This window comes from Perognathus longimembris, chromosome 14 (genome assembly GCF_023159225.1).
Source record: "Perognathus longimembris pacificus isolate PPM17 chromosome 14, ASM2315922v1, whole genome shotgun sequence".
Taxonomy (NCBI): domain Eukaryota; kingdom Metazoa; phylum Chordata; class Mammalia; order Rodentia; family Heteromyidae; genus Perognathus; species Perognathus longimembris.
The window spans coordinates 39,567,407-39,593,900 of NC_063174.1; the positions used below are offsets into that span (position 1 = coordinate 39,567,407).

Genomic DNA, 26,494 nt, shown 5'->3' on the forward strand with positions numbered 1-26,494 from the left:
CACCCCCCAGGCCTGTAGCATCCTGGACCTTCTGTGGAGGACTCTGCCACCATGTATTTCCTCCCTGGGTCTTCATTACCATAGTCACATGTGTTAATATCATCTTGCTCGCTGCTCACTCTCTCTTCATCTCCCCTCCCACCCAAATTCAGCTTCATTACTGCAGGGTTGTTGGGGTTTTCTCATTTCCTTTTGTTTTTCTTATCTCTGTATGATTGACTTCATTATCTGGCTCTTCCCTGGGAGATGAGCTTACCACAGAGCAAGACCTGCACAAAGGAGGAGACCCAAGCCCTGTAGGAATTTGATACACAGTCACTGGATGAATAAAAGAAGTGAGGAACCATGCAACAACCCCCTCGTGGACCACGGTTCCCATGGCTGTAAGATGGGAGCTTCTTGTGACAGCTTAGGAGCATTGTGACAGCGACAGGGGAGAATTCTGCATGTAGAGAATCCTGTGAGCCCTGGGTCTCTGTTGCATGTAACATGTCAGTCTCGAGGTAACCAGGACCTCAGAGTGAAGCCCTGCTTTGCAGAAACCAAGAAGAAGACCTCTCACCTAAAGACCCATTTGCCCCGTGCAGGGCTTCGCTGTTCCACATCTGTGCTGGGTCCTCTCCGTTCACCCCTCCAAAAGTGGCCCCAGCAGCTAGGAGGGCAGGAGAATGAAGTCAGTCTTTAGGGCCTGGCAGGCCTTGATCTGAGCGGGATTGTGTTCTTCTGTGGCTCACGGCTGGTCACTTTTCTTCCCACAGAAACCACACTCTCCGGGTTTCCCATACCTGCCCCCTCCTGCGGACCCCCTACACCTAATGTGGGAATTTGCTATCCTCTCCTGCAGGCTATGGGCCATCATCAGCCACCCAGAGCCCATCATCCATAGCTGCCCCATGCCCTCTCCCCAGGGGTGGTGTTTAGGGGACCCCTCCAGCCAGTCTTATCCACATGAGAGAAGAAGTGTGCCTCATGGTGCTGTCACGTTTCCCATCCGCCAGCCCAGCTTCCTGGTCCACAGAGGACCAAAAATGTCTCAAGCGTACCTAGCTCGGGTGGAGAGGAATGGGGGGTGTCTTACTCCTCCCCCCCACCCTGGGACAGTGAGAAGACCTTGTTTTCTGGGTCCATTCCTGTAGGCAGCCAGCCCAGGTCATTTCCAGCGGATGATGTCAGGAGCTGCTGGGGGTTGATGCTGAGATTTGACCTGTTCTGTCTAGACTTCCAGCAGATAAAATATGCGTTGTTACCACCAGGCACTGGTGGCTCCTGCCTGTAATCCTAGCTATCCCGGGAGGCTGATATCTGAAGATTGTGATTTGAGGCCAGCTCAGGCAGGAAAGTACAGTGCATGAACCTCTTATCTCCATCTAACCGGCAAGTGGAGGTGAGGCTCAAGTGGTAAGGCACCAGCCTTGGGCCAAACAAGTTCAAGGGCAGTGCTCAGGCCCTGTATTCAAGCCCTGGGATTGGCATACACATGATATGATGATGATGGTGATGATGATGATGATGATGGTGATGATGATGATGATGATGACGACGACGACGACGACTACGATGGTGATGACGATGACGATGATGATGATGATGAATTGCTTCCTCCAACTTTCTTCTCAGTCAGAAGTGCTTTAGGCATTTTGGGGACTTCAGGGTGTGCAGATATTGCAGCATCTGCCTGTAGGTGTGAGTTGTAGGTATGGTTACCGCATACAAGGGTGGAGAGGAGACCATGGAGGGCACTTGGCTCTCATAGGTGAAAAGGGCTGGAGTGAGAAACTGAGGAAAGGATCAGCCTTCAGATACCTAGCCTCCCTCCTGGCTCTGTGTGGGTGTGGTGCTACTGATGAGATGACCTGGCTCACGGGAGGCGCAGGAGACCCATGCAGAGGCCAGAATTGAGGACTCTCAAAGCTCTTTGGGGCTCAGAGGACTGGCTTCCCTTTTTTTGTTTCCCCGCAGTCTTTCCAAACGCAGTCTTAACCCCTCCTGAGATGCCCAAAGAAGGCCTCGAATTGGGGACTTGGGGAGGAAGGACTGGGACAGAGGAGGGGCGTAGCACGGCTGGGCCACCGGCAGGCCCACAGCGTTCTGACTTCTTACTGATCGGCGTGTCATGCCGGCCTCCTGTGAGCTGGGGCCCTGCCAGTGCTTGGCAGGGTCAGGGCCTGCAGCTCATGGCTGGCTACCGTCATTCCTGTTTCTCCATCATCCATATCTCCCTGATCTCTTGCCTTAGCCCCTCAGCATCATGCTGTCCCTCGGCAGAGCCTGATTAGGGGTCCTGAAGAGAGGAGAGGGAGTGGAGCCAGATGATCCCAAAGCCACTGGCCCTCCCTGGAATCTGGAGAAGGAGGAAAGCCCTCGTGGGATGGGGAGCCTCGCGGTAGCAGCTGGCTGGGAGTCAGGGCCAGCAGCGGAGGGCACAGGCTGCTGGCTGGCACGGCCTGGAGTCCTTGCTCTCATTCCCACCAACTACCAGGCAATACTTCAGTTCCCCCAGGCCGAGACCCGAGTAAGGCTTCCTCCCAGCAGCACTGGAGTGGCCAGGAGGCCAGGCTGAAGGTGAGGATGGAAGGCAAGGCCTACCTCCCCATACTGGGGAGACATGAGGTCACTTCTCCACAAACCTACTGCCCCGGGCTCCATTGGGCAGTGGCAGAACCTTTCAGAAGTAGAGGCCTGGGGAGGAAGTTAGGTTACTGGGGCATGACCTTAAAAGGGATTTGAGCATCATGGCCCCCTTCCTCTCTCTCTGTTTCCTGGCTGCCTTGCCCCACCACCCACTCCAATAATGACGCTCTGCCTCACCATAGACCAAAAGAGAAAACAAAGCAGCCAAGAAATCACAGGCCAAAATAAACCTTTCCTCCTCATACACATTTGTCGTAGGCATTGTTGTCACCGTGACAGAAAGGTGACTAACACAGAGAGCCCTCAGGAGCCAGAGACCACTCAAAGGATCTTTGTGTACATTTGTGTCCCCATATGACAGAATGTGACTGAAACACAAGTAGGGTAGGTACACAGGCACAGAGTGCAGCACCAGGCTCACTGACGCGGCCTGCCTCCAGTGCTCAGTGTAGACGCTCCACCTCCCAGCCAGCCTTCTGTGCAAACGTCTCCAGTGCATTTCACTCTGGCACCATGGTTGGGCAGAGCAGATTCCAGGTGAGGAGCTGCAGCCTGGTGTTGCGGGGGGCGGGAGTGGCTAAAGGATCACCCATTGGTCTCCTTTCCTGGCCCCTCAAGAAATCCCTAGCCCACTCCATCCCACAGATTCATTTCAATATAAAATCTTCCAAAAGCACGCTTCACATTCCAACTTGCACCCATGAAATGATCATTAGACAACACTGGAAAGCAAAACAACCCCCAGGTCCCTTCTCCAGCTACCACATCGCTCCCAGCCCTCCCGGAAATGCTCCACAGCCTGGAGAATATTCCAGATGCTTTCTGATGAGGCCACCTGGCCACCAAGGCATTAGAGCAGCTTTCTCCCAAAGCAGCAGTGGCTCTGCTTATTTGTGTGTGTGTGTGTGTGTGTGCGCGCGCGCGCGCGTGCATGCGTGTGCGTGTGTGGTTCTTTTTTATTTCCTTTTTAAATTTCTGCCTTTCAGTCAAAGGCCAGCAGCAGCAGCAGTCACCCTAGGGAGCAGGAGCTATGCCCTCCATGGCCACGAGCCCCCATCTCCCCCTACGCCGGGGTCTAATCAATGTAGCCATACCCAGCCTTCCCTTTAATAAGCTGATTGTTGAGCTAAATCCCGGGTGCTCACTGCCTGGTCCTGGATGCTTTTGATTGACAAAACTAATCTCTCCTCCACCCCCACGTCTGCCGCTGCCCGCATCCTCTTGCAAATCATGTACTCAGCGGCTGACAATTAGATATAAGACTTGGGATTCAGGCGCAGGAGGGTGATGAGGTTATGAATCAATGGCGGGGGCTCGGGTAAGATAACAAACCCAGGGAGCCCATCTCAGACACCTCACCACAGCCCTCCGTGCCTCCCGCTTGATTTATGAGTTGGTAATAACCTCGCCTGGTCTGCTGCCCCTATTATTTTTTTTCATAATGCACCAGGAAGCTTTAAATTGCAGGGAATGGGAAGTCAAGGGTCCGGTCCGGGTGGGGCTGGGGGAGCTGGGGGAGGAGGGGAGCGCCCGCCCAGGAGCGCGGCCCAGGGCTTCCCCTCAGCCCATTGTCTTTCCTGCTGAGTGAGCACTGGGCGGCTGAGGGCTGCAGGTGTCACAGAAAACCAGACACCACCACCACCGCCCCCCCCCCCCCACAGAAGGTGGTTTTGGCAGGCCCTCATTTAAGATCATGGGTATCCCCCGTGGTCCATAGTCGGTTTGTCTGGTAACCTGTTCAAGGCAGGTCAAAATGACTTGGGGATTTCCCTGTGAAGAAGGAGAAATCCCACCTTGGGCCAAAGCCAGGGTGAGTCAATGCTGACCTGTTAGGTGAGACGTGAGCTCAGTGCAGGGGCAGGCCAGGGAGGAAGGAGGGCCAGAATCTTCCAGCCTGGAGGGAGAGGTTGAAGACTTGCTGTTCCTTTTTGACTTTGATCTCTGCTGTCTGCTTTCAGTGTTTACTAAGGAAAAGCAATGATCTCTGTTTAAATTTGCTACCGTGTGTGTGTGTATATGTATGTATGTGTGTAGTGGGGCTTGAACTCAGGGCCTGGGTTCCGTCCCTAAGCTTTTTGTTCAAGGCTAATGCTCTACCAATGGAGCCACATGGCCGCTTGTAGCACATTTTTTCATGGTTAATTGGGGATAACAGTTTCATAGACTTTCCTTCCCTGGCTGGCTTTGAACCACTATCCTCAGATCTCAGGCTCCTGAGTAGCTAGGATTACAGGCATGAGCCACCAGCGCCTGACTCTAACATTTTAAAAAAATATTATTCTGTTGAGATTTCTTGTTTGGGTTTTTATTTTAAAGGTGATATGCAGAGGGGTTGCAGTTACATAAGTCAGGTAATGAGTATATTTCCTTTTGATCAGTGTCACCACTTCCTCATTCCCAATTTTCCCCTCCCATCTGCCCCCCCCCAAGTTGTAAAGTTCATTTCCAACATAGCGTCTAGTGAATATCACTGCTGAATTGGTTCCCCCTCTGCCTGTGTTTCTGTGCTTCCCCTTTCTTTTTTTTTTTCAAATGTTTGTTATCAAACTGATGTACAGAGCGGTTACAGTTTCATACGTTAGGCATTGGATACATTTCTTGTACTGTTTGTTACCTCGTCCCTCATTCCCCCCTCCCCCTCCCCCTTTCCCTCTCCCCCCATGAGTTGTTCAGTTCATTTACACCAAACAGTTTTGCAAGTATTGCTTTTGTAGTTGTTCATATTTTTTTTACCCTATATAACAATGTTTACCAGTATACATGGCTTCCAATATACTCAGATAAGATACAGAGATAGTGTAGCTTCAACCACAGGAAGGGGATACAAGAGGATCATCAATAATAGAAGCTACAGTTACACATATGTGCTTCCCCTTTCTTTTTGTAATAAAAGATGAAAAAAAATCTAAACTTTTCTTCTAAAACTATGCTTGTAAAATGCCTGTCCAAGGTGTGCGGTTGGTGATTCTGTATTATCTGGTGTGTTTTAGAATGCAGATATTGATGAATAAGCATACACCTGTAATCCAAAAATACATAGGAGCCTAAGATTGGGGGGATTGCAGTGCTAGACCAGCTCGGGCAACAAACAAACAAAAAACAGCTCTACAAAGTTCCATCTCCATAGGGGGAGACTGGCGCCTGCGATACAGCTAGACATGGATGGATCCTACCTCAAAAATAGCCCGTGAAGCTGGGTGCTGGTGGCTCATACCTGTAGCTACTCAGCCAGCTGAGATCTGAGGATCAGCCAGAGCAAGAACGTCCATGAGACTCTTATCTCCAACTACCCATCAGAAAGCTGGAAGTATCGCTGTGGTTCAAAGTGGTAGAGTGCTAGCCTTGAGAGAAAAAGCTCAGGGACAGCCAGGCCTTGAATTCAAGCCCCACAATTGACCAAAAAAAAAAAAAAACCCAAAACCAAAACAACAAACAAAAAGTAAGAAACAGGGCAGAAGGTGTGGTGCAGCACCAAGCCCTGAGTTCAAACTCAAGGAAGGGAGGGAGGGAGGAAGGGAGGGAGGGAGGGAGGGAGGAAGGGAGGGAGGGAGGGAAGGAGGGAGAGAAACTTAGCCAGAGAGATGCACAGGAGAAACACGATTTTGTTTTAAGAAGAGGGCAGGAATGAGGGTGATGCTTCTGTAGACGGAGGACATTCTTGCCAGGAGACCCTCAGAAGTTCACCAACTTCCTCACCAGCTCTCCTGACACTTTGATGTCAGGCATCCAGACACCAAAGCCCTGAGAGCCACCCTACTTGTGGTGATATAACCCTAGCAAAGGAACCCAGAGGGAACAGACACACATGATCGCAGAGTAGCGGTGGAATTCCAAGCTGAGAGGTGCACTCCCAAAGGAAAGAATCTTTCTCCCATCCAAGTACTAACCAGGCCCGACCCTGCTTAGCTTCTGAGATCACATGAGATCGGGCACATTCAGGGTGGTATGGCCATAGACAGGAAAGAATCTTTCTCTGCAAGTAAAACCCAGAGGATCTTGGCCAAGCTGAGAGTATTGGAAGCTGACCAGAGGAAGTTTGGGGGTGAAGGATGTACAGGAATGGAATAGAGGTACAAGTTAGGGGGGGATATGACTTGATGGTAGAAAGCTGATCCACATAACGGAAGAGGAGAGGGGAAGGAGATGAGGGTGATGCGGTGATGGGCCAGCAACCAGAGTATCTGCAACCAAAACTATGCGGATTCCATCACAATGGAATGAGTGCTCCTGTCTGGCTTTCTGCCCTCACATCTGGGAAGCATATGTCTAAAGGAGAAGAGTCAGAAGTAGTCAGGCAGAGGTCCCAGACGCTCTGTGAGCCTTACTAGGCTCCTGAAATTTGCCTGCTGCAGCTCCCTCCATTGCCTCCTGTTGAGCAAGCCGATCATCAGCCTCCAAAGACCTAAAATGAAAAGGCAAGTGAATCCTGCAAGCATATCACATGGCTGCTGTTTCTCTCAGCTGTGCAGATGACTCAATTAGATGCTTGACCCCAACACAAGGTCAACAAAACACCGCTTCTACTAGTAGCTACTGTACATTTCTGTTTCTCATGGTGCCAGGTACTGCATTCACTTTGCACGTATGGAAGTTCCTTTAACCTTCAGAGCCATATTGACAGGTCCTATTATCACTGTTCTCTTTGCCTGTGAGGAACTGAAGGCACAGGGCAGGTGTGTGGCCCGTGAATAAGCGGACTGTCTCAGGAACATCATGAGCCAGGTGTTATGCAGAGGGATTTGTATATATGATCTTGTTTTCTCCTGTAAGATGGTATTTTCCCCTAGAGTTGACATGAAGAAATAGAGACTGGGGAGGGTGGGCATGTGGGGACCTTCCCAGGGCTCTGCAGTTTAAAAGGGACATACCATGAGTCAAAGTCACATCTTTACCTGTCATTTTTATGCATGTATGTGCCAATGCTCTGCCAGTGCTGCCAGAGCCTGGACTCTGTCCCTGAGTTTCTACATTCAAGGCTGGAACTCTACAACATGCACCACAACTCCACTTCTGGCTTTTTGGTGGTCAACTGGAGATAAGAGTATCATGGACTTTCCTGCCCAGGTCGGCTTCAAACTGGGATCCTCAAATTTCAGCCTCCTGATAAGCTAGGATTACAGACATGAACCACCCATGCCCAGTTTAGTCTCTAGCTTTCTGATCACTGTGCCTTCTTGCTTCATATGCCTGATAGGAAACACTGTATTTGTTATGCCTTTGCAAGGAAATCCCATTGACCAAGTAATACTACTTAACAGTGGCACTAAGCTTTTCCACACTGTTTCCTTCTCATATATCACCTTCTTCCTGCAAGCTATGCGGTATGCCTATTCTCAAAACCCAATAACAACTTCCTCTAAAGTTAGGCTTTCTCTAAGAGCTCGTTGTTCATTCATTCATTCATTTTCAGTACTAGCAATCAAACTAAGGACCTTGAGCTAAGCCTGGGACCCTACCTTTGAGCCATATCCCTAGCATTTATTGTTACTTTTTTTTTAACTAAAGCATAAAAGAAATCTCTTTTTTTTTAAGTCCTACTTGGAATATCCTTCCACTCATCTTCTCAATGAATATAATCTAATTATATCATGGAATTATTATTATTGTAGGATTATTCTGAAGCCTATTGTAGAGAAGTAAAGAGTAGAAATTGCCCAGAATTTGATGTCTCTCTTTGGCCCAAGGTAACATAAGTTAGCAGTTTAAATGTACTTCTGTGTACATATACATGTATGTGTGCATATATATGTATAACTATACACACATATGGACATTTTCCCTATTGAAAAAATGTCATTTTACAATATATGCTGTTGTCAATGTGCTTTTTCACTTAATATACTAGGTGTTCAATAACTATTCCATGAATAAACTATAATTTATTTATTTAATTCCCCGTTAGAGGACTTTGGGGTTGATCCCCAATACTCATTTATCTGCAGAAGGTATCACTGGAAACACAGTTCATGGCTGCACTTTCCCATCAATGTGCTCACCATACTCGAAGGCACTAGTGAGACCCACGTGCAGTGAAGGGTTGCCCTGGTGTGTTTCATGGATATTCCTGGAATACCTGTTAAGAAATGACAAACTTTCAGACAAAGTGTTTGGGGCTCTGTGGGGATAAAGGGTGCCTTCCTTGTGCCGGTGAGGTTATGGTATATCTTGTCTAAGTCCCCAACAAGGAAGCTGCACTAAGGAATGATCCCACCCCAACAGTGGTGACAGAGGATCAGCACTGGGTTTTTAGATGGCACAGGAAACAAATCTGCTTCAGATTCTTCATAGAAGGAAAGAATGATGGCGGGCTGGGGAGGGAAGGGAACTGAAGGCAGGAAAAGGTGGAAGAAAAAAATGAAATGCTTTGGACTCCTGTTGCCTGTTTCCACCATGTGGTAATTGGAGTTCTCTGTACAGACGAGAATTACATCAATTTCCCCTTCCTCTCTTGTCCTAGGGTTTGCACATGCAGTGGTCTACTTCCTGCCTTGTGGTGGAGGGTGGTCATCCCAGGTCAACCCAAGGAGGCCTGAAATCACACACACCCATGACAGCAAGAATAGTTCATTGTGGCTGTTACAGTCCACCTAACAGTGCCCACCGTGCATGAGGGGCCGTGGTAGGGCGATGCCATAGCTGATAGAGTGGGAGGGCCCGGGACAGTCAGGGGCAGCTTCTCAGCCCTGGCCTGGTCCCGGGCACAATTGTGCCAGTCCCCGGATGACACCATGATGGTGACAATTGCTGCACCAGGCTCCAGAAACCCAACTCAGTGCTTCCCACATACTAGAGGGAAAGAAGGGGGCTTTTGTGAGTCTCCCTCTTTACAAGAAAAGTGCTCCAATGTGATTTTGTTTTTTCAGCTCCCCGAGGTTAGTGGACTAGGGAGAACAATTAGGCCACAGACGGAGCCCCACACACCAAAAGGGGGGCAGAACCCCAGACAATGGGGCTGCGGCTGGGGTGGGGGAGTGGATACGATTGCAAGGAAGGAGTTTCAGTGTGAATGAATACTAATTAGTGACATGGATATTAATGATGACAGTAATTAACAGGGGAAAGGAAGGGCTGTCATTGTCCCAGGGTGAGTAATCAATCTTGGCAGGTGATAAATAATGGTTGAGCAAGCTCAGCACAAAGATAATCCTCTGGCCCTGGGGAGGGCTGGAGTGCGGCTAGAAACCTCACAGTTTCCAGGCAACCCACAGAAAAGAACTATTTTTCTTTTGAGGAAAAAAAAACAGGTTACAATCCACCTCCCCCCCCCACACACACACACACTCCAACACCAATCCCCAATGTGGGATTATAGTTCTTGTTTGATTTCTGCATTGTTCGACATTTCCTAAGACAAATGTTGAACTTGTGTAATTTGGAGGAAATGAACACACATGCGCATGCGCGCATGTGCGTGTTTACACATACACAGAGACAGACAGACACACATGCTCTCTCTTTCTCTCTCTCTCTCTCTCTCTCTCTCTCTCTCTCTCTCTCTCTCAGAATATAAATAAATGGGAGTATTTTTTTTACCCAAAGTTTAGCTGATAGACACCATCTGGGAGCCAGGGCAGAAAGGAGCTTAGAAGTCATGTTTTTGAGGTTGAAATGTGAAGAAATGTCATTGTCAGTGAAGGCTGAACTGGGGGGAAGCACAGGACAAGTGAGATGTGGTGTGGACAGCCCTAATCTGCAGTGCCTTCACACATACAGAGAGAGAGAGAGAAAGAGAGAGAGAGAGAGATATGAAATGTCTAGACACTCCAGCCTATACTGGTCCCTTGGCCACTGGTTAGATTTCTAAGAAACTCTAGAACCCAGCCCAGGAGAGCACGGAGCAGACCCTCCTGGGCCTCCCACTTAGGCATCACATGTACAGCAGGGTGAATAAATCTGGGAACCCCACCCCTGTGAGGCTGTTCTCCACCAAATACTCTGCCTGAGGTGACAGCCACTCTCAGTGCTGTGCGTTACTGGATGGTGAACTTAGCCACATGTTCAAACACCTTGCAGGAAATTGGACATTTCCCCTCCTATGTGAACAGTGCTCCTGTTAGAACATGGGTTCCCAGCACCATGTTTTCAAAAAGAAACAAGCTATAGGGTTCATGTTCAGAGAACCATAGGGTACAGCATGTGAGAGGAGGAGGAGGCCGAAGGGTCAGCACCTCCTCATCTGGGGCGAGAATGTCAGTGGCTTGTGGAAGGGCTATCCAAGTATCTGAAGGGCTGCTCTCCCAGAGTGGTCAGGTCTGTGTTTGGGTTGCTTCTTCTATTATCAAAGAACAAAACTAAGTCTAAAGTGAAGTATAACTTTCTGTTAAGCAAAAGCTGGAACAGGCTTGCTTTGCTGGTGGAGACTTGGGAGTTCCAAGATGCTGAGGTTCTCCTGAAACTCTTGTCCAAGTGTTCAGATGAGACAAGTATCGAATTGGGTTGAAGTAAATACACTTTAAAATTCCCGTTGATAGTTATGATTTTATAAATTAGTTAAGGTAGTACTGTATGCCTTAGTAGATAACCCTCAAACATCAGGGTATTACCACCATAAAGTTTATCTCTCAGTCAAGGGAGAGCACTAAATGGGCATTCCTTTTTATAGTTGGATTCATTTTCCTAGTTAGAGTCATGGCTCCTTCCTGTTGTGGCTCTTCCCAATTGCCCTCCTCCCCAGGCCCCCAGAGTCCTCTCTATCCAAAGCTGGGGAAGGCAAAGGCGGGTATAGACATGGAGAGCCACCTGGAAGTTTCTATGGAAGCCTCCTAGGCTATTTCTGCTCACATCCCATTGGCAGAACTCAGTCCAAACCCAACCTCAGAGGAGCCGAGAACTGAGATCAAGCTTAGACCCACAAGTAGAGAAAGGAGGTTTCGCAGAACACACAGAAGTGTCTGACACAGACTCATAGCGACATTGATCCAGGATCGGCCCAAGCAAGAAGAAATGAGACAGTCTTGCAAGAACCTTGTCAGTAAAGGCAGAAAGCTAGGGAAGGCAATGATAAAATAAAATAATGATAAGGATGATGATAATAATAATAATAATAATAGTAATAATAATAAATGTAGAATTCACCAGTCTTGGGGAAGTCATCGAAATCTATATTCCCAGGAAATTCCTTAGAGTTACCCCCTAGAAATGTGGCTATACCCTGAGTCATCCAAGTGAGTTTGAGGCGAAAAGGATGTAGTAGCAATGATGGAAATTGCCAAGGGATGGAAAGAGATTGTAACCCAGCTCTCAGGCTCTGTGCTGATGGAAAATGGGGTTCTCTTAGGTAAGTGTGTTTCTTCTCTTCCAGGGGTTAAGCACCCACAAAGTTTTCAGTAGAAACTGTTTTGTCATTGCAGGTACTGATGTTGTACAGTGGCTCATGAAGAACCTCTCCATTGAGGACCCAGGTAACTGATCCTTGACCCTGCCTTCACCTCCCCTGGTATTAATGCCAACTCCTAAACCACGCTGTCTGTCCATCTTGAAAACTGGGTGCTTCTGTGTGGACTCCAAGATGTGGCATCACCCTATTTACAAAATAAAAATTAATTTATTTTTCTTCCCCCAAATATCTATCTTCATATTTAAATCACCCTTTGAGGAAATGAGCAACTATTTAGAATGCCAAAGAGCTCAATACAATAGCGTGCAAAATGAGATGAATTCTCGTTAGCGGCAGGCAATTAAAGATAAGTTGTAGCCTGTCGCTGAGCAGCCTTCTAGAGCCAGCTCTTGAAATTAGATTGCCTGATCCACAATTAAGATGTTTAATTATTTGCAAAGACTCCTTCTGTTTTCTGCTTCTGCAATAAGTGAAGGAATGATGGAGGTTTTTCTTCCCCCCCCCCAGCTCTAATTGTGCATTTCAATTAGACAAACTCTCCCAAGAAAACAACAACAAAACTCTGACTAGTAAGATACTTTGCAAGTCTGTCCTCTCACCAGAAAATAAACAGAAATATTTGTTTTTACAGTATAACTAGGGGAAAAAATGAAAATTGTAGATAAGTAAAGCTAATTATCCATGTGCTATTAGTGAATGATGTTCTGAATTTATAAAGTATTTCTTTGGCTTAGGGTGTTCTTGATCTCTGAAGGTCATATTTACAAAGATCCACTTGTACAGATCCGCTTTGGTGTTCTTGATGTGTATTGGGAGTGATTAGAACTACTTGCTTCAAATTAAGTGGTCCCCATCCACCATGTTGTCTTGAGGGTTTTTTTTTTCTGACCTTCAATTGTGAACCCTGCTGGGAGTGGGAGGTCTCTTCAGGCCTTTCTGTGTTTTAAAAGATGTTGCTAATCTATTCTTGACTATTGGACATTAGAATTGATAGTTCAATTAAACATACGTGTGCTGAGAATGTGGCTCAGTGGTAGAGTGCTTGCCTTGCATGCATCAAGCCGTGGGTTCAATTCCTCAGCACCACATAAACAGAAAAGGCCAGAAGTGGCGCTGTGGCTCAAGTGGTAGAGTGCTAGCCTTGAGCAAAAAGAAGCCAGGACAGAGCTCAGGCCCTGAGTCTAAGCCCAGGACTGGCAAAAACAAACAAACAAACAGTAAACATACTTGCCAGAAATCTGAGATTCTGAAAAGCAGGTCATTTAGAGAACCCTAGACTTGATGAGTGTCCACACTGATAACTAGCATACACACACACTCAAAGAAATCTTAACTCTAGTCAAATTCCTAATACAAAGAAAATCCTATGGTTGCTAATCTACCTCAGGGATAGAATCTAAACCCCCTGAGCTGTGTGCTTCCCTTGTACGTCCTGGATGCATAGTGGCCCACTCTGACACTCAGTGCGCAAGAGCATCCACCCGTTTAGTTCCATTTATTTGAAGCCAATATTCATTTGATTAGAATGCTCAACTTGAGTAGTGAGGTTCTAAGACTGTGGGTTTCTTCTTCACTCACCTAAAATAGGCATTATATTTCTGATGGGATGAAAAGGAGGAAGAGGAAGATAGGGAGGATGAAGAAGGCTCTAGTCTAGCTAGTTGAGGGTGAGATTCCTCTGGTCCTGGCATGAGGAGCTTTTGTAAAAGTTTCAGAATGGAGACCATCATGTCTATAATGGTCTACCTTACTCCAATGCCCTTGAGAGAATAGCAAGGCATGAGAACCACTTAGGGATTCTGAGAAGTAGCTGAGAAGTCAGGCGCAATTCACCAGCAGGGAATGCAGGGCAGAGATGAGGCAAATAAAAGTCCTGGCAAGTCAAGAATATCCAATCCCCCTTCCTCCCTCCCCTCCTTCCTTCCTTCCTTCCCTTCTCCCTCCTTTCTTCTTCCCTCCTCCCTTCTTCCCTCCCTCTTCTGTGTTTTTTCTTTCCACTTGCCAAGTTTCTAAGAAAAATCTTTTTTTCAAAGAACAGAGTAAGTGCTTTAACTCCATTGTTGGTGACATGAAGTCCCCTTCTTATTGGATCTTGCTCTTTATCCCTGAGATAGGAGTACCTGCAAACAATGCAACTTCCCTTCTTGCTGAACTAGACTAGTTTTGTTTGAATTTGTTGTTGTTGTTGTTTCATTTTTTTTTTGAGACCAAGTCTCCCTAGGCAGCTCAGACTGTCCTTCACCTCACCATCCTACGCCTCATCCTCCTAAGTGCTTAGGTTAAAGGTATATACAACCACTCTTGGACTTCTTTGATCCATGGTTCTTGAAGCATACAGTTGGCCTTCATATCTGTGGGGCAGTATCCTTAGATTCAGCCAACCTTGGACAGAAAATATTCATGAAAAAAATCTTTAAGAACGTATGTAGAAAGAAATGTCTGTGTATTCACTACCTTAAGCATATAACTACAACCCCTCTGTGCATCATCTTAACAATAAAAAAAGAGAAAAGAAAGAACTTATGCACACTTTTGTCTTGTCATTATCCCCTCAGCAACACGGTAAAACAACTATTTGCATATAGCATCTCCATCGTATCAGGCATCGTAAGTCATGTGTAGATGATTTAACATATATAAGAAGATGTACATAGCTTATATGCAAATATAATAGATGTACCATTTTATATAAGGTCTTGAGGATCTGTAGCTTTTGACATCTCTGGGGCATCCATCCTCCAAGAACACCAAGGGAAAAGTATATAGGATTTACAAAGCAAAAGGGTCCTCATTAAGCAGATAAAATTAGTCATTATTAGAGAGTTCCTGACCATGTCAATTTTCATGTCTAAATAACAGTGGAAGCATGCAGGTTTTTGTCTTTTCTCTGTGTTCAGAATAAACATAAATCCTTAGCTACCAATGTGCATGTACTTCTGGCTGGTAACAAAGCCACAAGCTGACTGTGGAGGAAATAGTCTCACTTGTGTCAGATTGGTCACTCTGTGTCACCACTCATCTCATTGTCTTTTTCATCAGTTTTCTGAGAAAGTGAAGTTCTGTCCTACTTGCTAAGGCCACTGTCACATCAGGGGTGCAACTCAAGTTCAAAGTCTCACTGAACAGGGAGGCTCTGAGCTCATGACTGGGGACAATCCAACATGATGAAACGAAATCGATGAATCAGAACTGCCAGTGCTTATTGAGTGTTTGCCCTGCACCAGACATAGCTGAGTGCTTTATGTGAAATATCTCACCTCATTATACACACGTTCATCAATGCCAGTGCCCGTGCTCCTAACCATAAAGCTAGATCTGGCTTGCTTCTGGAAGGCCTTGAGGAGTGGGGAGGCTAAGTATTGCCAGATCCTCAGAGGAGCCCCAAATACAGGATGGCCTCCCCCACTGTCTCCTCTCCCCTCACATGACCCATGAATAATCTGCTTTGTGCCTCTTTTTGTCTCTGCAGTTGAAGCAATACACCTGGGAAGCCTTATAGCTGCCCAGGGTTACATCTTTCCCATCTCCGACCATGTTCTCACCATGAAGGACGATGGCACCTTTTACCGCTTCCAGGTAGATCTGCTGGCTCCTCCTCCTGAGGAATTCCTTTCCATTCGCCAGCATTTTATCTCAGATAAGAAGAATAATGAGGGGGACCTACGGGAGCAAGATTCACCCTCACTAGCACTTGGATCTGGCCTGTTGGATTGGCCCACTTAACTAGTAGCAGAGGGCCTTCACTGGGGGCCTAGTATTTGAGGAACACTAGCTAGGACCTTTGGGGCTGTTATACTGAATACTATAAACTACAGTGCTTATGGGCACCAGAAATTCATTTTACACAGTTCTAGAGGTGGGGAAGGCCAAGATCAAGGGGCCAGCAGCTTCGGTGCCTGGTGAGAGCCCTCCCTCTCCCTTGTATGGTGCCTTTTAGCTGGGTCCTCAGAGTGGTAGGAAGAAGGGATGTCTTCCAGGCCTCTTTCACAAGGGAATTAATCCCATCCATAAGGGTTCTATCTAATCACCTCTCACAGGTGCCATCCTCTAATACAATCACCCTGGGAGTTCAGGATTTCAACATATAAATTTGGGGTGCTGGAATTGGGGGTAACACATTCAGACCGTAGCAGACCTTCTGCACATATTTCCTCATCTATTCTGAAGCATGAACTTCTAAAAGGGTACATGACACCCATTGTACAGATAAGAAAACTAAGGCACTCAGAGAAGCTTAGAAGCTTAACCCTAGGAGGCACCGGTGAGATGAGGCTGGGCAAGCATGATCACATTAGCCCCCACCTTCCTATTACAGCAGGCCAAGCCAGAGCTAAAGCTGTTTGCTACCTAGTCCTCCCCACCCGTTTTACACACCTTCTCCCAGAGTCTGCCCTGGAGGGAACTGGGGGTAGGATAATGGATGGGTAAAAGTCTAAACTAAAAAAGATTGAAAATGGATTTCCTCAAATAGGCTAAAAGGGGGGTGGAGATTAAAATGCTGACTTGTCTCAGCTGCATTTAAGAACAGGAGAGAGCTAGGTGTGGAGTGGAGCACCAGAGATGGGGAGAGAGGCCACCCTGGGGCAGGGCCTGGGAGGGATAGGAGGGTGGGTGTCTCTGGATCCTAACATCTTGTGCTTTTTCATTTTGTCACAGGCTCCTTATTTCTGGCCTTCAAACTGCTGGGAACCTGAGAACACTGACTATGGTGAGAATTGGAGTCTGGGCCCCATACCTCCTTGTTCCTCCTGGGAGTGCAGAAGATAACGCTCCCTTTCCATTGCTCTTTCCACCACCTGGCAGAACAGGCCTAGATGCTGGGCCAGGGTACAGCCTCTGTCCCTAAAGAGCCTTCAACCTCACTCAGCAGACAATGTAGTCAGCCCTGGGTCTTAGTGTACAGGAACACAGTGCAGGGAATGAGGCTGTGTGGTCCAGCGGGCATAGATGCCATCCCACACATGGAGCTGGGTCTTCAGATGTTAGTGTCACCTTACTAGATGGACACAAGGAAAGAAGAGAGAAGAGAGTGCCCTTCCATATAAAGGACACATACTCAGAAGAATGTACCAGAAGTTTCATGGGCTTGCAGTGCCCATGTGAGGATGGAGAAGAGCGTGACAGGACAAGTAGAGAACATATCATAAAGAACCCCATTGGCTCCACTAAGGGCCCTACTCTTTCTTCTGAGGATTCAGTGTGAGGCTTTAGGGCCCAGGTGTAACATGGTCACAGTTGGAAATAATCACACTGAGTGGCAGGTATTTGGGGAATAGCAGAGTGATGAGGGAGATGAGAAGTTACCAGGATTGGTAGACAGGGTCCTTATCTGGCATGGACCTACAGAGAGATCCATGGAGGTTGGGTGAGAAAATGTTTTCTTCCCAGGACAGAGCTTAGCACACAGCAGGAGCTACTGGATGAATAAAAAGGGATGGATTGATGGATGGATGGGCTTATTATTCCACTACACTGATGGCTTTATACAATTGCAATGTCTCTTCTTCCCTCAGCCATCTATCTCTGTAAGAGGACAATGCAGAATAAAGCAAGGCTGGAATTGGCAGATTATGAAGCTGTAAGTATAACTATTTCCAAGGCTTGCTCTTGAAGAAGAGCAACCATAGCTGCAGTACTGTTGAAGGCTATGCTTCCCCCTTTTGTCTTTCTTGGTCCTTTTCAGACAGAGAAGGGAAAGTCTCTTCTGTCTCCTCTCCTTTGTCTTCAGTTCCTCTCTCAGCATCACAGTACAATTGAATCTTTACATAAATAACTCTCAAAACTCAACAATAAAGAGTCAACAACTCAACATGAAAGTAGACAGAGGAAGTTAGGCATGTAAGCACACACCTGAAATCCCATCCCTTAGGAAGGTGAGGCAAAAGAATTGTGAGTTTAAAGCCAGCCTGGGATACACAGGAGGGTCTTGTCTCAAAAGAAAAAAGTAGACAAAGGACTTGAACCAAAATTTTACCAAAGAAGACAAAAAGATGATAAAGAAGTATATGGAAAGATATTCAACACCATTAGCCATTTGGAAAGCAGAATCCATGCTGAGATATAGCTACGTATCTACCAGGGTGGCTAAAATTTTTTTTAAAGGTAATCCTAAATAATATGTGCATGGAGCAACTGGAACTCTCCTGTATTGCTGGTGGGAGGGTAGAATGGTCCAGGCACTTTGGAAAATAGTTTGGCAATTTCTTGTAAAGTTTAACATACATTTATTACATGTAACCAAGTAGAGAAATCATAGCTTACTTGCACACACAAAAAAGCCAATAAGCCAATATGTGTATGCACATGCATGTGTATACATACATATGTACATACATATGTGTTCAACAAAAGCTAGAAACAACCCAAATATACTTTCATAGGTGAATGATTAAACTAACTATGGTACATCCATACAATGGAATACTATTCTGCAGTTTAAAAAATGAGTGGTTCACACACACACACACACACACACACACACACACACACGATGAGTATTGAAGACAACATGTTGTTGAGTGCAAGAATCCAGTCCTTAGCCATCCATTCCAGTTATACAAAATTCTCGTAAACAGATCAATGGCTGTGGTTTTGGTTTACATGACCATAAAGAGATAGCCCACAGGAGTACTAGAAGTGATGGAATGTTTTGTATCCATCTTGTGGTCATGGTTATTTGATCCTATTCATGTGTTAAAATTCACATAACTATTCTAAAAGGGAAAGGCTCTAATTTCCTGATTTTAATTGCATCTTTGTACCCACTCTGGGCTTGATAGTAGAGACAGAATATAAGGAAAACAGAATTCAGTCCAGAAAATAAGATAAGATGTATGTCCCAAGTGGTGTCTCTTTCACCAGTTTCTTACCTCCCTCTTCCATCTTCCTTCATAAGCTATAACTCCTTGCAAAACATTAGAAGTCCTCCTCACTTTTATCTGTTCCCATTGGGCAGAGCCCAGAACCAAAGAATGTATTTGTGAAGATTCACAGATCATTTAAAATATATGTTTAAGACCTGATTGTAAAATCTTTCTCCCAAGCTGAACTTTATATGAGTCACAAAGAGTGTGAGAAATTGGTTCAATTTTTATGTACTGTCTACTTCTCCCTTACTCCTCCAGGGGAGGAGTTGCTGAAGGCCAGCAACTATGGGAAGAAGTGCAAGAAAGAAAGAGAGAGAGAGAGAGAGGGAGGGAGGGAGGGAGGGAGGGAGGGAGGGAGCAAACGGAAAGGAAGAAAGCTGGGGGATTTTCATGTTAAAATACTGCATAAAATGATTTGAAATTTCAATAACACGTTGTTGTTTAAAACATCCTAATTTTATTAAATGTTTCTAGTTTCATATTCTCTTTTTAGAAAATAAAATTTCAAACAGCAAAGTAGAAAAAAAATCCAATTATCTCCCCTAACTCCATATGTATTTTTTTTCTTTGCAAATAAACAGTAGTATGCTGTTTCTTCTTCCAAACACTAATGTATCTGGGGGAATTTTTCCATGTCTATAGCACTAGTCTGCCTTATCATTTTTAATGGCTGCCTAGTATTCTGTGGAACGACTGTGTCTTCATTTGTATTGCTACTCCTCAATTGATTAGCATCTAGCTGTTACCTGCCTGGCTTCCTATGAACAGGGAAAGAGTCAAAGGGACAGGTTTTAGGAGTACTTGCACACCAAGCCTTGGTTATAGCTGCAAGTTATGTGTACTGTTCCTCAGTTGAAACACCTTTTATATTAACAATCTCCTAATGAGGGTAATCAATTAGTGATGGCTTGGGCTCCGTGAAAATACATAGCATAATGTGGGCCCCAGCCTTGCATTAATCAGAATTAAGAAGATCATTAGGGGGCCTGTCAAGCGCCCCTCCTCAGTGCCCCAACATTTTACCAGTAAGTCTGCAGACTTAGAAAACACTTCCCTTCTTCCTCTGGAAGCTCTCCTGGCTGACTTTTTTGTTGTTGTTGTTTGGAGGTTTTCCTTTCGTGAATGACCCAAACATAGACACTCCTCTTGGTCCACTTTTGAGTCCTGACTCACCACTTTCTGCTTTCTCTGTCAAGTCCTCCTAGTTCTCCTTTCCTGCATCCTTCCAGCTCCATCTGGAAGATGTGCTGTTGAGAGACTTGCCCTTGGCATTGCTCTTGAAGATGCCCAACAGGTTGCAAAGGCCCTGCCATTCCTTCCCTAATAACCACAAGCTATTACTTCCAGGAGCCTTTATAAGAAGTGTAGGGTGAGTTATGTTCTTTGGGGTGTTTTTTTTTTCAGTTTTTATTATCATCAATTCGTTGCACAAGTGGGTGACATTTTGTCATATACATATACATATATAATGGACCCAGATTGGACTTACCCTCTGTCTCTCCTCCTCCTTCCCCTTTCCTAAACCCATCTCAAGTAGCTTCTTACATTTTCTTCTGATATTTTCACATATATACTTAAGGTATTTTGACTATTTTTACCCTCCTTTGTCCCCTCTCTTCCCACTAGTACCCCACCCTACAGGACCAATTTTATATTGCTGTCATTTGTTTGTTGTTAGTATATAATATTACTCAAAGGGGTTTTACCTGGTATTTCACACATGTATATACAGTATTTTAGTCAGATTGAGTCTGTCTTTGCTCTCACACATCTCTACTACCCCTTGTTCTTCAAGAAGACCTCATTTAGTAATCTTCATCAATAGATGCAATGTATTGTTCACCATCTAATATTTCTCCTTTCCCATCCCCTTCTCCAATCCCCTCAAAAGGACCCAGTTACAGGCATGTACTTGTGTGGGTTGTGTTTTTATAAAACACACAAGAAGAGAAGAATCAAGTGAACCACAGGCTTCAGACTTAATGGGTGTATAAGTGAACATGACTAGTTCAACTCTACAGAATGGTCTGGTGTAAAGTCAAATTGGTTTTGTGTCTAGCAGTTCCAGTGTGGGGTTCTGCTATTGGTTGGGAATAACCAGAAGGGATGGCTGCCTTGTAATCAGCATAGATGTTAGTAATGCCTTCTTATTGATTTCTGTTTCTCACTAGGAAAATCTAGCAAGACTCCAGAGGGCCTTTGCAAGGAAATGGGAATTCATCTTTATGCAAGCAGAAGCACAAGTAAAGTAAGTGAATTTAGTAGATGCTTCCAGAAGAAAGCAACTCTGGAATCTGAGGTGGTGTGAGGTTGGGATTGCAGACAGGATTTTATAGCTGCTGGCCCTGGAGCACAATGCCTAAGAGTTGGGAGTTAAAAGAGGGTCGGGATAGATAAATTCCAACTTTGGAACCAATGTTACTCTATAATGATTTCAAAAGCACTGCTTCAAGCAGGCGAGGGGCCCTTTTCCAGATGTGGAACTCTGCTTGTTAGAAGGTGGACCCAGTTAAGAGACTGGAAAACACACCACCGGGTTTGTCCAAGAGGCTAGAGATTTTGTCTTCATGGGTAAACATACTGAGCTTTAGGGAGAACAAATGGCCTCTTTCTTCTTCTTCCCTATAGAGAAAGAGGTTAGAACCAACTGAAAAATAAGGCACAGAAGTCAGACATTTGGACTCTATTAAAGTTGGATTACAGGTTGTGGTTTTAGATATGAGGCCACAGGTCTGAATTACACTCCCAAGGCAGAGATGGACATCTGTAGGCCTCTTCCACCAGGAAATTACTATCCTCTGTCAGATGTCCTTTGTCATGCAAAAAACAGATGTCCTGAGGAGAGGCTGACCTGTGTAAGAATCCAGGGGGACCCTATGACCCTTTCCCAGTTTCTTCTTCCAAATGTACCAACAAGTTAAGCCATCCTTCCCCCGCCCCCCCAAAGAATAAGAGATGAAAAGCGGGGAAAGATTGAAGGAATTCTGTTCCTCTTGCATGCATAATGGAAAAGCTTCTCTAAGGAAACATGTGGCATGGGGAATAAATGTCCTCTAATGCATAAACATGGTTGTCAACTAGATCTATTCAGTTCTGAGTCATGGAATCGCTGAGGTCAGGATATCTCCTAATCTTTCTGCTGATAATGTCTGGGCTTAGAGGCAAAGTGGGACAGAGCAGCTGATCTGGCAGAATGCAAGCACCTTTGTGTTTTCTGGGTCCCACTCACGTGTGAGCAGCCCCTGTGGGGCCTCAGAGGAGTGACTCGCCTTCAGTGGGTGACACAGTTCATGGGCTGGAGCATCTTAGGCTGGTGGGTGAGAATGGGTCACAGCTGTAGTCACGGTTGGAAATGGCATGAGGTTGTCTGGTCACTCGGGTCACTTTGGTGTGCCCAGATGCCCCCAAGGGAGGTGGGCACCAAGTGCTCGGGGCCATGCTACACAATTGGGGATGGAGAAGATACACAAGGGAGAGTAAGTGGGAAGGAAGCCAGGATTTAGATGGACTATCAAAGGATTGTTCCCGGGGACACAGAAGCCACTGGGAAGGCAAAGGGAGCACAAATTTGTTCTTCAGGAAGCAACAGTATTTTATATATTGTAAAATGAGGGGGAAATTACCACTTCCTACATCTATGGTGTTTCTCTGCTAACTCTTTTGATTAACTGCGATTACATTCTAATTGTGGGCCATTTAAGTACACGGTAATTGTGACAAATCCCGCAGAGTGATTATGGGTTTATTTCAGTCCAGTAAACTAAAGTGCTCCCAAGAGAGCCAAGAAGGAGAAGTTACACGGCAATTAATCCGAGTTGCTTTTTACTTAGATAATATGAGGTAATGCATACCTTAGGGGAGGACAAAAGCACCTCTTACCAAAGCTGCTGATCAGAACATAGAGAAAATGTCCTTGCCATCTATAATTTCCCAGTGGCAATTGTGTCTCCCCCAGATGAGGCAGGTGACATGGGTCTTCTGGGTCTTGTCACATGCAAGTGGCATTATTCTGCATTTAGAAAGCCAGAGTTTAAGTGGTCCTGTGTGTGTTCCAGTGCTGGGGCTTGAATTCAGGTCCTGGGCTCTGCCCCTTAGCTTTTTCTCTCAAGGTAGGTGCTCTACCATTTGATCCACAGCTCAACTTCTGGCTTTTGGGTAGTTCATTGATGATAAAGAGTCCCATGGGCTTTTCTGCTCAGGCTTACTTACCTCTGTCCTCAGATCTTGGCCTTCTGAATAGCTAGGATTACAGGTATGAGCCACCAGCACCAAGCTTAAATGACTTTTAAAACACAATTGCAAACAGGCACTGGTGGCTCATGCCTGGAGTCCTAGCCTACTCGGGAGTCTGATATCTGAACATTGTAGCTCAAAGCTAGCCCCAAGACAGAAAAAAAAACTGTGAAACTCTTATTTTCAATTAACCAGCAAAAAGTCAGAAGTGGAAGTAAGACTCAAGTGAAAGAGTGCCAGCCTGAACCAAAAAACCAAGTAAGAGTAATATAGGCCCTCAGTTCAAGCCCCAGTACTGGCACATGTGTGTACACGTGCATAACACACACACACACACACACACACACACACATCACATAATTGCAGTATTTTAAAGGCGTTTCTACTGCCCTGAATGTAAATTCAACTTTCAAATTTAAGATAGAACCCTGGCAAGCTGGTTGTTAAGTTCCTCCCTGTAAGTTTGCGTGTGTAACAGTGACCTGGTTGATGGCTAATTCAGTTCTTAGCCATGCACACCTTAATACGGCATGTGACTTAAGCCCACCATTTCATGGCATGGGTGTTGCGATCTGTCACCTCATCTAAAATCAAGTGCTCACTGTGTATGGTGTTTCTGAGGCTTCACCAGCACAAAGCATGGATCACAAAGGTGTCAATAGCCTTAGGTACAACTTAACTCCCAGGAACAGGAGCCAAGGACTGAGGCAAAGGTCAGAGGGAGAAACAAACAAAAGTTTCACTTCTTTCTTTACTCTTTCAGGATTGATCGGAAAAAGGACAAGACAGAAAGGAAGATTTTGGACAGTCAAGAACGGGCATTTTGGGATGTCCACAGACCAGTGGTGAGGAAACTCAGCTTGGTTCTCTGCAGTATATTCTTGTCCAGTTTGTTTCTTTTTCCCCCGTTTGTATTTCCCAGATCAGTGATTTCCATTTCCATCATTGTTCAACTCCCTCGCACACAGTTAATTCTCATCAGTCATCATTGTGTTGTATAATGTCTTTATGAAGACTGAATCAGTGACTACCAAAGCCATGCCCCTAAATAAGAAATGTCATGCTGAGTTCCTCTTCTGCAGAGCATTTACCAACCCATCAATAGATGCTTTGGTTGTCTATGTGTTTCTATGCAAGGGCAGCCTGCTTCATTATATATAATGTTGACTCATTGGCATTAAACACATATCCACCATGACTATAAGTCATGCTTGAATGAAGCATATCTAACACACACACACACACACACACACACACCTACACACCTACCTTTTCCTACGGAATCTCACTGCCTCCTTGCACTTGGGAGAATTGGAAGCTTCTTATCTTCCATTGTAGCAAGCAAAACCACCACCACCAACAACAACAACAAAAAATACAGGATAATGAAATGCTCTAACTAAACCCTGAGTAGACAGGTTCACAAGAAAGCACTGTCTCTGCTTGTTCAACCAAACTGTACATGTCCACAGGGCAAGTAGACCTTTTTCCAGCCTGTGAATGTCCACAAACAGTCTTTAGGTTTCTTTGAGTAGTGACCTGGAGGTCACAAACAAATTTTAGCAAGTACAAAACTTGCAAATACAGATATAAATTTGCTGAAATTATAGCAGACTATATTTCTAATTTTGTGTTATGAGAACAAGCTATTCATTACCCCTTCCTGAAATGGAACCAAAAAAATGAATAAATGATGTGAACTTTCCTGGGAAACCAATCAAAAGCAGAAACAAGCAAGTAACTCCTTCAGAGATATTGGGGTCTTCTCAGATGATTAGCTGTGTAATATATAAAATCTGTGGCCAAAACAGTCTTTCCACTCGAAGTAAGTTTGCTCTTAGAAACTGTATGCCATCCTTCTACATAACATTCCTTTCACAAAGCCCACTTTCACATTGCCTGAGAGAACTCCATGGAGGAATGCACATTATAGAAAATGAATAGTATCATGACTTATCTGTTATGGGAAAGATAAAGACTGGTCCTGATGGTGTTACTTAGACTCAGTTGGAAGGGTAATTTTCACCTTGTGTGATTTGTTTCTCTCAGCCAGGCTGTGTGAACACAACAGAAATGGACATCAGAAAATGTCGACGTTTGAAGAATCCACAGAAAGTAAAAAAGGTTTGCTAGTTACCTAGACTAAAAATTCTTGGGGTGAAATAGCTTTTCCATGTCCATAATTTACTCTTTAGTCAGTAATTTACTGCTTGTAAATATGCCATAGTTGTTTGTTACTATCATTATTGTTTTTATTATTTATTGGGCAGTAACTGGGATTTGAATTCAGAGACTCTTACTTGCTATGGCAAAATTGAGCCATGGCAAAATTCTGCCACATTTTGTCTTTCTTAAGCATTTTATTTGCAAGTCCTCAACGTGTTTATTGAATGGCTGGTGTGTGCTCGACATTGTGCGCCTGGCTGGGGTTCAGAGGCCAGGCCTCAGGCGCTCACAGTCTGACAGGGTATAGGTTAGGAAGAACAGCTAAGTCAAACTGAGTCTATGAGGTAAAGTGTACATCGCAGTTGGCTCTGAGGGGGAGGGCAGTGAGGAAAGAAAACAAAAAGAACAAAGAAAGAAAGGAAAGAGGGAGGGAAGGAGGGAGGGAGGGAGGGAGGGAGGGAGGGAGGGAGGAAGGAAGGAAGGAAGGAAGGAAGGGAAGGAAGGATGGAAGGAAGGAAGGAAGGGAGATTCACATGGGATGGCAAGCCTGGCCCTCAGCAGTAAATGAAAGGCTTTTAGTAGAGCTACATATGCCAAACTTGCATCACCATCTTGCCCAACTGTAAATGACCCCAAGATCACTTGTGTTTCACCTTACTGGATGGAACATGTGGCCGTGGCACACCATGAGTGCCACGCTCAGACCACCCCATCCATACCTCCACCCTCACTTCTGCATCGAGGACCATATATTAGGAAAACATGTCTGCACTCCATAGCACTAATTTCAAAAGGTTAGATGTATGTCCCCAAATGACCCTGTTACATACAATGACTCATTATCTCTCTCTTTCTTACACAGTGCTTGAGATCAGAAAAGCTTTGGATTTTGAAATATGTGCACAGAGAGAGAGAGAGAGAGAGAGAGAGAGAGAGAGAGAGAGAGAGAGAGTTCTGAATCATTTTATCCACAGATCCAAATCTGAACACAAAATCCATTTGCGTGTCATATATCTGATACAGGTTGTCTGAAGGTAATTTTATATACAATATTTTCAGTGTTTTGACCAAAATCTCTCCTCATGAGCTAGGATGTAGAATCTTCCACTTGTGGCATCATGTCACTATTCAAAAAGTTTGGATTTGAGAGTCCAGATTTCAGAGTTTTTAGATGACTTGCATACACAAATACACACATGAGGAGGAAGGAGAGTGAGCAAGGGAATGCTGGTGTGTGTGTGTGTGTGTGTGTGTGTGTGTG

At 45.3% G+C, this 26,494-nt stretch overlaps 1 protein-coding gene across 6 annotated transcripts in view; it reads left to right on the forward strand.

The window, feature by feature from the left end:
* Nucleotides 1–26,494, forward strand: part of Rgs6 (regulator of G protein signaling 6) — a 480,138-nt gene that overhangs the window by 377,642 nt on the left and 76,002 nt on the right. For all 6 annotated transcript variants that reach the window (XM_048361955.1, XM_048361951.1, XM_048361952.1 and 3 more), the window contains 7 exons: nt 11,982–12,032; nt 15,438–15,544; nt 16,625–16,676; nt 17,482–17,546; nt 21,006–21,082; nt 23,831–23,912; nt 25,117–25,191. In XM_048361955.1, coding sequence (XP_048217912.1) covers nt 11,982–12,032; nt 15,438–15,544; nt 16,625–16,676; nt 17,482–17,546; nt 21,006–21,082; nt 23,831–23,912; nt 25,117–25,191 — 509 coding nt within the window. The remainder of the gene's footprint in view (nt 1–11,981; nt 12,033–15,437; nt 15,545–16,624; nt 16,677–17,481; nt 17,547–21,005; nt 21,083–23,830; nt 23,913–25,116; nt 25,192–26,494) is intronic.